Source organism: Eumetopias jubatus, unplaced genomic scaffold (genome assembly GCF_037043125.1).
Source record: "Eumetopias jubatus isolate StellerSeaLion01/CBP00866 unplaced genomic scaffold, mEumJub1_p1.0 scaffold_14, whole genome shotgun sequence".
Lineage (NCBI taxonomy): Eukaryota > Metazoa > Chordata > Mammalia > Carnivora > Otariidae > Eumetopias > Eumetopias jubatus.
The window spans coordinates 106934999-106948892 of NW_028274820.1; the positions used below are offsets into that span (position 1 = coordinate 106934999).

The window sequence follows — 13894 nt, forward strand, 5'->3', positions numbered from 1 at the left end:
GCTCTCTCTCTCAAATAAATAAAATCTTAAAAAAAAAAAAAAAAGATTTCACTTACTATTCTCTGATCTTTTCAGTCTCAAATTTTGTCATACTTATGTATAATATTATATTGAGCGATGGACTGTTCTCATTCAAATTCATATGCTCCCTCCAGCTAACTGGAGATTCGAGGGCAGGGCCCCATCAGTCATGACTGGCTTGAATCCCGCCAGAATCACAGTGCGTAGCTTAGTGCTGTGCTCTGGTAGGCATTCCCATATCAATCAGACTCTCAAACATAACTTCCCTCTAGACTTTATAAGAGATGTTTACATACACTCTAACTTTGACTTTCTGTTGATTATGTTTTTACAGTGGAAGAATTAAAGGAATGTGATATGATGATATAACTTGATATACCCAAGTAGCAAGTTTGCCTGACTCAGCATGTCAAAAAACAAGGTACAGAATCTTGTTTTAAAACAAACACAGTTTTAAATGAAATCTTGCCATCTGCAATGACGTGGATGGAACTGGAGGGGATTATGCTAAGCAGAATAAGTCAATCAGAGAAAGTCAGTTATCATATGATTTCACTCATATGTGGAATTTAAGAAACAAAACAGGATCAGAGGGGAAGGGAGGGAAAAATAAAACAAGACGAAATCAGAGAGGGAGACAAACCGTAAGAGACTCTTAATCATAATAAATAAACAGGGTTGCTGGTGGGGAGGCGGGGTGGGGTAACTGGGTGATGGACATTAAGGAGGGCACATGATGTAATGAGCACTGAGTATTCTATAAGACCGATGGATCACTGACCTCCACCTCTGAAACTAATGACACATTATGTGCTAATTAATTGAATTTAAATTTAAGATTTTTTTAAAAATAAAACACTGTTTTACTCATGACTATAATTTAATCCAGCTGTTTGAAAGTATACAAATATAGTTGCAAGTCTCGATCCAATGAGGAACTATCTGCCATAGTACCAACTACAAGCATGTCATAGGTGCCCAGCAGTTTTGTTCCGTGTTAAGTTTTCTCCAAAAAAGCACATACTTAAATGCAAGATTCCCTTTCATATTACAGAAGCAAGATTTTGCCTAGAGTCTAATTAATTGTAGTGAAACAGAATGTGTTCAGGCATGCACAGCTTTTATAGGTCCTAATGAATTAATTCATATTATATTTAAGACCTTAGTAATTAAATGAAAAGATAGTCCTATCACCAACATAAATGACGAGACTGGGCTTTCCCGCACTTATGTAACGTGAGTCAAGCATTCTTCACTATTAGATTTGGTCTAGTATGCCACCTGGATTGAGTATTAAAGCCTAAGTTTTCTTCCAAATGATATATAACATAATGTTCCATAGATAAGGTTTTTTTCCTACTTTTTAGGGTCATTCATCTAAACAAGATAACTTAGCAGTCACTGCAGTTGCTTTACAAGATCACATTTTACATGATCTTCAACTTCGAAATCTTTCAATAGCAGAACATTCTAAGACAAAGGTACAAAAGAGAGAGAACAGATCCAAATCTCTAAAAAGAAATACAAAAGCAGTAATAGATACTGGACTTAAAAAAACTATACAAGGCCCTAGAGTGGAAGATCCAGAAAAAGAATATGTTCTTGATCCAAGACCACCACCATTAACTTTAGGTAAGTTAATCTTGTCATTCATATTTTGGCTCATTAGAGCTAAGGAATCTAGTTGAGATTAATAGTATAATTTTTTCTGGAACAGAAATGATTCTAACTTATAATCTTACAGAAAGAACGTATGTACTAAAGTTTAAAAATGATGATGAGGGCAATACGAGCAAGAAAACAAAGACAGTACTACATAGAATAAATAAAAATAGTAGAATACCGTCACTATCCACTAATCCACATGGTGGAAGTCAACCAGTCAGTCAGTAACGGAAAAGAAAGAGCTCTTTCTTACAGTAGAATGACAGCTAATAAATAGATAGACAGGGGCCAGAAAGAGAAAAACCACCCCCCGGCCAACAGCACAGTAAGGACATGCATCGGACGATGCTGAGGCGGGGTGTGCGCACGGCCCCACGGCGCCCACACACCACACCGGGAAGCAGGAAGCCCAGCCGCCCCCTGCTGGTGACACCGTGCCAGCGGCACCCTGACCACGTGACCCAAGTGCCGTCACCAAAGGGGCGCACGCCGACATGGCCCCGATCCCAGGCGCTGAGAAAGGCGCAGCATCCCCTCCAGGGTATTCTTGACACAATGCATATCTGAATTTAATCACGAGGAAACATCAGACCCACCCAAATTGATGGACAGTCTACACACTTCCTGGCCAGTACTCTTCAAAAGTGTCAAGAAAAGCAAATGAAGAGAGAGAAGCTGCCCCAGATAATAAGACATGAAGGGGACATGACAACTGAGTGTTATGTGTAATCTGGGTCCAAAAAAAGGACTTCAGTGACACAAGAACGAAACCCAGTAAGGAATACAGATTAATTGGCAGTGTTAGATCAACGTTAATTTCCTCGTTTTGATCATTGAACTAGGGTTATGAAAATATTAACATTTGGGGAAACTGGGTAAAAGGCACATGAGGATTCTTTATACTGGCTTTACAACCTTTTGCAAGTCTCACATTATTTTAAACTGTAAATTTAGAAATAGAAAAGATTTTTAAACGATGCTGGGCATGGAAACTAGGTTTGTCTGGGGGCGTTGTGCCCTTGCGCAAGTGTGATGGATGGAGGAGGCGCCGGGAAGCCTGCGGACTCAGCTCCATGGTGTAGGGGGAGCAAGGCCAAGGGACAACTCATTACTTCATTACTACAGACAGTGACACTTGCATTCTAGGAAATGGCACAGCTCAAGAATGGGCAGAGGCTTGGAATGATGTTATACAGTCAGGTAGTGAATATCTTGGACATATATAATTTATGGAGATGATCAACTAGATGATCATCATAGTAAGTTTAGCAGGAAAGGTTTAAATTAGACATCAGGAAGGACTTCCCAATTTGGAAAATAAGTAAGGTTAAAAAGGAGAGTAAATGAGTTATTCTTCCAGTAGCTCTTTATAAAAAAGAAATTTTTTACTATTACAGGTTTTAGTTACCAATACGTGTTGAACCATATGCTCTTCATTATTATCTATACATCATATTGTACTTGGGTCTCGCTGATTTTCTGGAGTTTTTTATGTTCTCTACATATTAATTGATGTAGCCGCTGAGAAGATCTCTCAGTCTGGCACCGTCTTTGAATTTTATGTGTTATTTTATATTGAATAAAATGTTCATTCTGATTACTATTAAATCCATCAGTTTTTCTCTTTATTGTTTATGCTTTGGGTGATTCAAGAAATCCTTACCCATTCTGAGATCACAAAGATTTTCCCACATTTTCTTTATTTACCTTTACATTTTTGCCTTTCACATTTAGACCTCATCACAGTTTATTTTGCATATAGCACTGGCAAAATCAGTTGATATAAAAATTTACATTAGATTCTTCCCTCAAACAACTATCTACCTATCTTTTGCCTTTGCCAAGTTTTCCATGCTCATACAAGAGAGGGAGGAAGAGTCAGGATGTATGATTTGGGGTATGATCTGTTACTATGTCAGGATTTTACTGTTTTAATCCAAAATAGTTTTGTAATATGTCTTAATAACTGGCAGGAAAAGACCCAAAATTCATTCCCCAAAATCTCAGAAGTATATTCTTTCCATCCACTAAAATACAGTGGTGATCTTCTGATTTTATCTCTGTGGAGACATTCCTTCTGAAACCTTCCATTACTCTGCTCCCATATGTACCAGTTGTTCTGTGGGGCTGGTGCAGAGCCGTCAGCCTGGGATGTCTTCTCGGCATCACCTGTGGGCTGATTCCCTTCATTCTCTTGCATTGGATCCTCTGATGGCACAGCTTCTCCTTCTTAGTTTTTACCCTCATTGGGGTGAAGCTGCTCCTCCAGCAGCTTCCTGGGAAAGAGTGCCTAAGAGATCAGTGGACAAGCTTACAGACACAAAGAAATCTTTATTCTCTCACAGTCCGTTGTTTGCTAATAAAGATTTTCAATATGGGAGTCCTTCTCAGAATTCTGAAAGGTTTGCCTTCTCATGTCTGTGTTGCTGGAGCTAAGTCCGATGTAATTCTGACTCCCGACCCTTTTGGAGACTTGTCTTTCTGTCTCTCTCACCAAACTTTGAGATCTGCTTTTCGTGCCTACACCTGTGACGTTTCATGGCGGGATGTGGTGTGAATCCTTCGTTCTGGGCCCTCCTGGGGCCTCTCAAACTAGAAACTCACATCCTCTCCTGGGAAGTGTTTTAGGCTATTTTAAGATCTTTATTCTTGATTTTCTGTTCTCTTTATGGAAAAGAAAAGATGTCAGATGTCAGGCCTCCTAGACTGGTCCTTTAGTTTTCATATCTTCCGTCTTCTACTTTATCTCATCTTCCTACTTTCTACGGGATTACTGTAACTTCCTCTTCCAGTCTTTGAGTTGACTATAAGATTTTGATTTTGAAGAGCTCTTTTTTGAACGTTCCTGATACAGCTTCCTGTTCTTGTTTTGTAGACATAACACTTCACTTTCTATCCAAAGGAAGCCCACAGGGTGACACTTCACCCATTCCCTCATTTGGAGGTGGTTTGGGGGTGGACGCTGGTGCTCATTGCCCCTGCCAGCACTGTGCCCCAGCTGCAGCAGCTCCCACTGGGACGCGAGCTCCATGTTTGATCCCGAGGGGACACACGGTGAGCTCTCAAATATTGCTGAGGTAAGGAATTGGTCCTGACAATAATTATACACCCTAAGAATTTTTAGCAAGGGAAGAACCTGATTGATACGCATTCTGTGAAGGTCACTGGTGGCAAAAAAAAAAAAGAAAGAAAGAGAAAGAGCTAAACTGGAAGAAGACAACACTGAAGACTGAAAGATAAATTTGGTGAAAAGTGAGGACATTTGGCCAATACATGTGAAAACCTAGTATTCTTCAACTTTTCTTCCTAAAAATTGGATAGCAGTCCTGCCTACTATAGAGAATATTGTGAACATGAAATAGGGGAAGGCAATTCTTCATAAATAAAAGCGTAAACACAAATGGAAGGTATTATTACTGTTGACGTCTATGCACCATGGAAGAGCAGTATTCCACATATGGTGGAAGTATGTGGTATGTTTTGCTTTCAGATTTGTTTACAAAATAATGTCATTAAACTATATATGAGTACTATACCCTAAATATATTGCAACTTCTATTTCGTATTGTTTTAACTGTAGCACAGAAGCTGGGCCTGTTTGAACCTCCCCCACCGCCACTATCCTCAGATGAATGGGAAAATGTAAAACAAAGATCCATCCGGCAAGGGGACTCTGTGCAGCCATGCCCAATATGCAAAGAAGAATTTGAACTTCGCCCCCAGGTGTGTAGCCTGAAGATCAGATAAGCTGGCTTGGGGACTAGACTGAGCTGGAGCCTAAGATCCCAGGCTTCATTTTTCTAGTTTCTTCCGCCTACGTGACCTCAAATACCTTTATAGTTTCTTTTCCATTAATTAAAGTGTGTGTGTGAGAAAGAGCTAAACACCCTTATTAAACAGTTTTGTTTATTTACTGAATGATATTCTCAAGTACAAAGTTCATACAAAAGGAATGCTCCCATTCCACTGGCTGGAAATAGCTGAGGAGCAACTGGAGATGCTGCTAGAAGGAGCCCAGTGCAGGAAGAATGAAAGCAAATGGAAATTTTAAGTGTTTTATGAATTGAAATCATAAAAGAAAAGAAAAACTAGGCTTGAATATCCAAAGAATTTATGTAAGAATCTTTTAAGAAAAATCTTTTAATAATCTTTATTCACGAAACTTTACCACATAAGGTTGATGATATGCAGTCAATCTGGGTCATAGGTTTTTCTGTACATAGTATGTCTGCCTAATCTACTGTAATCTTCTGACAGTTAGGGACGCTTCCACTGCTAGAATTTTGTTTTGTTTTATGCTAGTGGCCACTGTACAACAGTTTCCCATGTGTGCAGCATTGTGCTTCCTACAGAGCAGGCACTCAGACGTTTGCTGGAAAAATACAGCAAATAGAGTCAAAGCAGGCCTAAAATTCATAGCCTGGGAACCTCGGGCTTTACTCGCTACCTGGCACTTAACTCTCAAACTTAATTTGTTTTAATGAGTTTCATCATTAACAAGTTAGTTCACAGTCATAAAACGTTTGTTCTTCACTAATTTGAATTCACAAGTTATTTTAAACACACTTATTGTATTCCAGTTCTCTATCAAGACCTAATCTTACGCATATGAAAGCTGGGTATTTTGGAAAAATTTTAGCCCTTAAACCGCAAAATTATCATCCAGGATAATTTAGTATTTTAGTGTAGCAAGAGTTAATAGAACCACAAGGAGTCTTTCTGGCCCAGCAACCTCTTTTTTAATTATGCTATAAATATTTAGCCTGTTGTATGAAGAATGAAAACTTACACTGAATATCTTAAGTGGGGCAGCAGGGGAATCAGGACGCATCACGCCCACCATTTCTTCCATTCTGTTTTTTATAAATTTCTCACTAAATTCTTATTTTTGTTTGGTTAGTAGATATAGACGCTTGTGTTTATTTTGCATTTTTAGTTAGTTATTGTCCTCGTGTTTAGGTTTTTCCTTCGTTAAACACAATAGTTGGCATTTCCCCATCATTTAATTATTTCAGAGGACTTCAGTAATTCTTGTGCATCGCTGATGGAGGCATTATACCCATTTAACAGATGAGGAAATAAGTCAGTTGATCCGCAGCAGGGTGACTCAGGAAGTGTTCTCAAGGTCAGCTGGAGTCTAATCCCAACTTCTAGGACATTTTTAATGTATTTACCACCACTTAATCATTTGTTTTTATCTCAGAGAATGTTTGCCTTAAATAACAAACATTTATGGACATTTAAAAGTATATTTTAAATACATGGAAGGACAGTGTTATTCAGTACAGATCATCAAATATCTGTTGATAAAACACTCAAAGATTATTCTATAATGCCTGAGGGGTTAAGATGGAGGAAGAGGAGGGGGTCCCCAAGATCACCTTGTACCTTGAACACAGCTAGATAACTATCAAACCATTCTGAACACCCAAGAAATTAATCTGAGGACTGCGAGAACAAAACCAAAAGTCTGTAAGTAGAAAAGCAACCACCTTTTGGAAGGTAGAAGTGCAGAGAGTTGATCTGGGAGAGAGACAACTGTGGGTACTGCAGCGGGGAAGGAGCCATGTTTATGGGACTACCGCAAGGTATTATACACAGAGAGTGCAAAATCTCAAGTTTTAGGAGTCTGCCACCGCCGGGGTCATGCCTGGCTTAAATGTGCTCAGGTGCTAAGCAGGGCGGACCCAGGAGTGGATGTAGGGTGGTCTGAGGATCAGACCAGGGTGCAAGAAGAACGGGTGGCATCAACATGCTTCACTCTTTCCAGGCATAGGAGCTGGGACTCTGGTTGCAGGCAGTGAGCCTGGGCGCCGGCTCTCTGCTCCACTTCGCCATAAGCTCTGAACTGCTCTGTGGTCCTGCAACCACTTTCCTCGCATGGTCCAGGCAAATGGCAAAAGCAAGGGAGACCCCCCGCCCCCGGAGGAACAGTGTGGGTCCAAAGCCACAGGAATCCCTAGAATTTGTGGAGTTGTAAAACCCAGTCCCGCCTGGGATAAAAAAGCTCAGACACAGTCAGGGTGAAGGCAGGGATCTGAGGGAATCTGGGAACACAAGAGGGGTGACTGATTGCCCTTCTGTGAGGGCTCAGTGAAGACTGAGGGGGAGCCAGTAACTTTAAGCTCCAAGGCTAGAGAGCAGGGCGCCGCCATATTCATCCTACCCAGGGAGCAAAACAGCGCCACCTAGTGGAGACTAGCGCTGCTTACAGGAAGCCCCGCCCCCCCCCCCCCGCACCCTGCAGGTGCATTCCCACTAGAGCCTTCCATCTGAGAATAGCGCAACAAGCCCCTCCCCCAGAAGGCCAGCACAAACATCTTGCAGGTAGCAAGTCTACTGATCATAGAGTACTGCAAAGCTTAATTAAGCTCTAAGGAAAATAGAATTTAGCTTCCTTTTTATTTTTTTTATTTTTTTCTCTTATTTTTCAATTCTTTTTTATTATCTTTTTAAATTTTTATGTATATATTTTATATATAGATTTTTTTTTTAGGTCTAGCTTCTTTTAACAAGTAGACCAAAACACACATAGGATCCAGTTGTGTTTTTCTTTTTTTCTGCACAAAATGATAAGATGGAGGAATTCACCCCAAAAGAAAGAACAGGAAGTAGAACTGATGGCCAGTGATTTTTTTCCTCAAATTTTTATTTAAATTCTAGTAGTTAACATACAGTGAAATATTGGTTTCAGGAGTAGAATTTAGTGATTCATCACTTACATATAACACCCAGTGCTCAATATGACAAGAGCCCTCCTTAATGCCCATCCCCCATTTAGCCCATCCCCCACCCACATCCCTCCATCAACCCTCAGTTTGTGCTCTATCTTTAAACATCTCTTACGGTTTGTTTCCCTCTCTCTTTTTTTCCTTCCCCCTCCCATATGTTCACCTGTATTCTTTCTTAAATTCCACATATGAGTGAAATCATATGGTATTTGTCTTTCTCTGACTTTTTTCACTTTGTGTAATACATTCTAACTCCATCCACGTCATGGCGAATGGCAAGACTTCATTCTTTTTGATGGCTGAGTAATATTCCTTCGTGTATATATACCACATCTTCTTTATCCATTCATCAGTCAGTGGATATTTTGGGCTCTTCCCATAGTTTGGCTATTGTTGATAATACGGCCAGGGATTTAATCAATACAGATATAAGTAAGATGTCTAACTATAATTTAAAGCAACAATTATAAGGATACTAGTTGGGCTTGAAAAAAGCATAGAAGACTCTAGGGAATCCCTTACTGCAGAGATATAAGAACTAAAATCTAGTCAGGATGAAATGTAAAATGCTATAACTGAGAGGCAAACCCAAATGGATGTCATAAAATGAGGATGGATGAAGTAGAGGAACAAATCAGTGATATAGAAGATAAAATTATGGAAAATAAGCTGAAAAGAAAATGGATCACCAAGATAGACTTAAGGAACTTAGAGACTTCTTAAAATGCAAAAACACTCATATCATAGGAGACCCAGAACAATGAAGAGAGAGATAAAGGGGCAGAAGGGTTATGTGAGCAAATTACAGATGAAAACTTCCCTAATCTGGGGAAGGACACAGACATCAAAATCCAAGAAGCACAGAGAACTCCCATCAAATTCAACAAAAGCTGGCCATCACCAAGGCATATCATAATCTAAATCACAAAATACACAGACAAGGAAACAATCCTGAAGGCAGCAAGGGGGGAAAAGTCCTCAACCTGTAAGGGAAGACAGATTAGGTTCGCAGCACATCTGTCCACAGAAACTTGGCAGGCCAGAAAGGAGTGGAAAAAAATATTCAACATGCTGAATGGGAAAAATATGCAGCCAAGATACTCTGCCCAGCAAGGCTCTCATTCAAAATGGAAGGAGAGACAAAGAGTTTCCCAAACAAAAACTAAAGGAATTTGTGACCATTGACCAGTCCTGCAAGAAATATTAAGTGGGACTCTTTGGGGGGAGAAAAGACCAGAGGATGTCACCAGAAACACCAACTCTACAGGTAACACAATGGCAATAAATTCCTATCTTTCAATAATCACTCTGAATGTAAATGGACTAAATACTCCAATCAAAAGCTACAGGGTATCAGAACAGATAAAAAAAAAACAAGATCCATCTATATGCTGCCTATAAGAGACTCATTTTAGACCTGCAGATTAAAAGTGAGGGGAAAGAGAATCATCTATCATGCTAATGGATATCAAAAGAAAACCAGAGTAGCCATACTTATATCAGACAAAGTAACTTCTTTATTTATTCATTCATTCACTTATTTACTTATTTGAGACAGAGAGAGTGTGTGTGCACAAGCAGGGGGGTGGGGGGCCAGGGGGAGAGGGAAAAGCAGACTCCTCGCTGAGCAGGGAGCCTGACTTGGGGCTCGATCCCAGGACCCTGAGATCATGAACTGAGCCAAAGGCAGATGTTTCACTGACTAAGCCACCCCAAACAAACTAAGTTTTAAAATGAAGACCATGGGCGCCTGGGTGGCTCAGTTGGTTAAGCAACTGCCTTCGGCTCAGGTCATGATCCTGGAGTCCTGGGATCGAGTCCCACATCGGGCTCCCTGCTCAGCAGGGAGTCTGCTTCTCCCTCTGACACTCTTCCCTCTCGTGCTCTCTGGCTCTCATTCTCTCTCTCTCAAATAAATACATAAAATCTTAAAAATAAAATTAAATAAAATGAAGACCATAACAAGAAATGAAGAAGAGCATTATATCATAATTAAGGGGTCTACCCATCAAGATCTAACAATGGTAAATATTTATGCCCCCAACTTAGGAGCACCCAAATATATAAATCAGTTAATAATAAACTTAAAGAGGGGCACCTGCGTGGCTCAGTTGGTTAGGCATCCAACTCTTGATTTCGGTTCAGGTCATGATCTCAGGATCATGAGATTGAGCCCCACGTCAGGCTCCACACTGAGCCTGCTTAGGATTCTCTCTCTCCCTCTCCCTCTGCCCTTCTCTGCCCCGCTCGTACACACTCTCTTGTAAATAATAATAATAATAATAAACACAAACTCATTGATAATAACATAAGAGTAGGCAACTTTAACACCCCACTTACAGCAATGGACAGATCATCTAAGCAGACAAACCACAAGGAAACAATGGCTTTGAATGACACACTAGATCAGATGGACTTAAAAGATATATTCAAAACATTTCATCATAAAGCAGCAGAATACACATTCTTTTCAAGTGCACATGGAACATTCTCCAGAATAGATCACATACTGGGTCACAAATCAGCCTTCAACAAGTACAAAAAGATCGAGATCATACCATGCATATTTTCAGACCAGAACACTATGAAACTTGAAGTCAACCACAAGAAAAAATTTGGAAAGACCACAAATACATGGAAGCTAAAGAATATCCCACTGAAGAATGAATGAGTTAACCAGGAAATTAAAGAAATTTAAAAAGTACATAGAAGCAAATGAAAATGAAAACACTACAGTCCAAAACCTTTGGGATGTAGCAAAGGCAGTCCTAAGAGGGAGGTATACTGCAATACAGGTCTACCTCAAGAAGCAAGAATTATTGGCACTTCATCAAGATAAAAAGCTTCTTTCTACACAGTGAAGGAAAAATCAACAAAACTAAAAGCCTACAGAATGGGAGAAGATATTTGCAAACAATATATGGGATAAAAGGTTAGTATCCAAAATCTATGAAGAACTTAGCAAACTTAACACCCAAAAACCAAATAATCCAGTCAAGAAATGGGCAGAAGACATGAACAGACATTTCTCCAAAGAAGACATACAAATGGCCAACAGACACATGAAAAAGTGCTCCACATCACTCAACATCAGGGAAACAAATCAAAACCACAATGAGATACCACCTCACACCTGTGAGAATGGCTAAAATTAACATAAGAAACAACAGGTGTTAGAGAGGATATGGAGAAAGGGGAACCCTCTTGCACTGTTGGTGGGAATGCAAACTGGTGCAGCCACTCTGGAAAACAGTATGGAGGTTCCTCAAAAGAGTTAAAAATAGAACTACCCTATGACCCAACAATTGCTCTACTAGGTATTTATCCAAAGGATACAAAAACACAGATTTGAAGGGGTACAAGCACCCCAATGTTTATAGCAGCATTATCAACAATAGCCAAACTATGGAGAGAGCCCAAATGCCCATCAACTGATGAATGGATAAAGAAAATGTACACACACACACACACACACACACACACACACACATACACAGAGTATTACTCAGTTATCAAAAAGAATGAAATCTTGCCATTCACAATGACGTGGATAGAGCTAGACTGTATTATGCTAGTCAGAGAAAGACAAATACCATATGATCTCACTTATATGTGGACTTTAAGAAAGAAAACAGATGAACATATGGGAAGGGGAGTAAGGGAAAGAGGGAAATAAACCATAAAAGATTCTTAACAATAGAGAACAAACTGAAGGTTGATGGAGGGAGGTGGGTGGGGGGATGGGATAGATGGATGAAGGGTATTAAGGAGGGCACTTTTTGTGATGAGCACTGGGTGTTGTATGTAAGTGATAAATCCCTGAATATAGCACTGTAAACTAAGTAAAATTTAAATTAAAAAAAAAGAAGAAGAAAAATCTCAAATACACAACCTAACCCTACACCTAAAGGAGCTAGAAAAGGAACAGCAAATAAAGCCTATAACCAGCAGAAGAAGAGAAATAATAAAGATCAGAGCAGAAATAAATGATTTTAGAAACAAACAGCAGACCAATGAAACTAAGAGCTGGTTTTTGAAAGAATTAATAAAACTAAATATTGCCCCCCAGCCAGATTTATCAAAAAGAAAGAGAAAGGCCCCAAATAAACAAAATCATAAATGAAAGAGGAGAGATCACAACCAACACCACAGAAATACAAATAATCCTAAGAGAATATTATGAAAAATTATATGCCAAAAACACTGGGCAATCTGAAAGAAACGAACAAATCCCTAGACACCTACAAACTACCAAAACCGAAACAGGAAGAAATAGAAAATTTAAACAGACTCGGGGTGCCTGGGTGCCTCAGTCGTTAAGCATCTGCGTTTGGCTTGGGTCATGATCCCAGGGTCCTGGGATCGAGCCCCGCATCAGGCTTCCTGCTCCGCGGGAAGCCTGCTTCTCCCTCTACCACTCCCCCTGCTTGTGTTCCCTCTCTCACTGTGTCTCTCTCTGTCAAATAGATAAACAAAATCTTTAAAAAAAAAAAAAAAAGAAAAAATTTAATCAGACTCATAACCAGCAAAGAATTGAATCAATAATCAAAAATCTCCCAACAAACAAAAATCCAGGGCCAGATGGCTTCCCAGGGGAATTCTACCAAACATTTAAAGAAGAATTAATACCTGTTCTTCTCAAATTGTTCCAAAAAATAGAAATGGAAGGAAAACTTCCAAACTCATTCTATGAGGCCAGCATTACCTTGATTCTAAAATCAAAGACCCTACCAAAAAAGGAGAATTACAGTCCAATATCCCTGATGAACATGGATGCAAAAATCCTCTACTCTTAAGATACTAGCAAATCAGATCCAATAGCACATTAAAAGGATTATTCACCACAATCAAGTGGGATTTATTCCTGGGCTGCAGGGCTGGTTCTATATAGGCAAATCATTCAACATGATCACCACATTAATAAAGGATAAGAACCCTATGATACTCTCAATAGATGCAGAGAGAGCATTTGACAAAATACAGCATCAATTCTTGATAAAAAAAAAAAAAAACCCTCAACAAAATAGGGATAGATAGAACATACCTCAACATCATAAAGGTCATAAACAAAAGACCCACAGCTAAATCATCCTCAGTGGGGAAAACTGAGAGCTTTTCCTCTATAATCAGGAATAAGACAAGGATGTTCACTCTCATCACTGCTATTTAACACAGTACTGGAAGTCTTAGCCTCAGCAATCAGACAACGAAAAGAAATAAAAGGCATCAAATCATCAAGGATTTGGATACAACATGATACTCTATATAGAAAATCCAAAAGACTTCACCAAAAAAAATGCTAGAACTAATACATGAATTCAGCAAAGTCACAGGATATGAAATCAACATACAGAAATCATTGCATTTCTATACACCAATATCGAAGCAACAGAAAAAGAAATCAAGGAACTGATCCCATTTACAATTACACCAAAAACCATAAGATACCTAGGAATAAACCTAACCAAAAAGGTAAA

The 13894-nt window shown here is 39.4% G+C and overlaps 1 protein-coding gene across 2 annotated transcripts in view; it reads left to right on the forward strand.

Moving 5' to 3' along the window:
• The first annotated feature begins 427 nt into the window (after nucleotides 1–427).
• Nucleotides 428–13894, forward strand: part of RNF32 (ring finger protein 32) — a 45958-nt gene continuing 32491 nt past the window's right edge. For both annotated transcript variants that reach the window (XM_028094670.1, XM_028094671.1), the window contains exons 1-3: nucleotides 428–442; nucleotides 1389–1653; nucleotides 5267–5409. In XM_028094670.1, the coding sequence (XP_027950471.1) occupies nucleotides 428–442; nucleotides 1389–1653; nucleotides 5267–5409 (423 nt within the window). The remainder of the gene's footprint in view (nucleotides 443–1388; nucleotides 1654–5266; nucleotides 5410–13894) is intronic.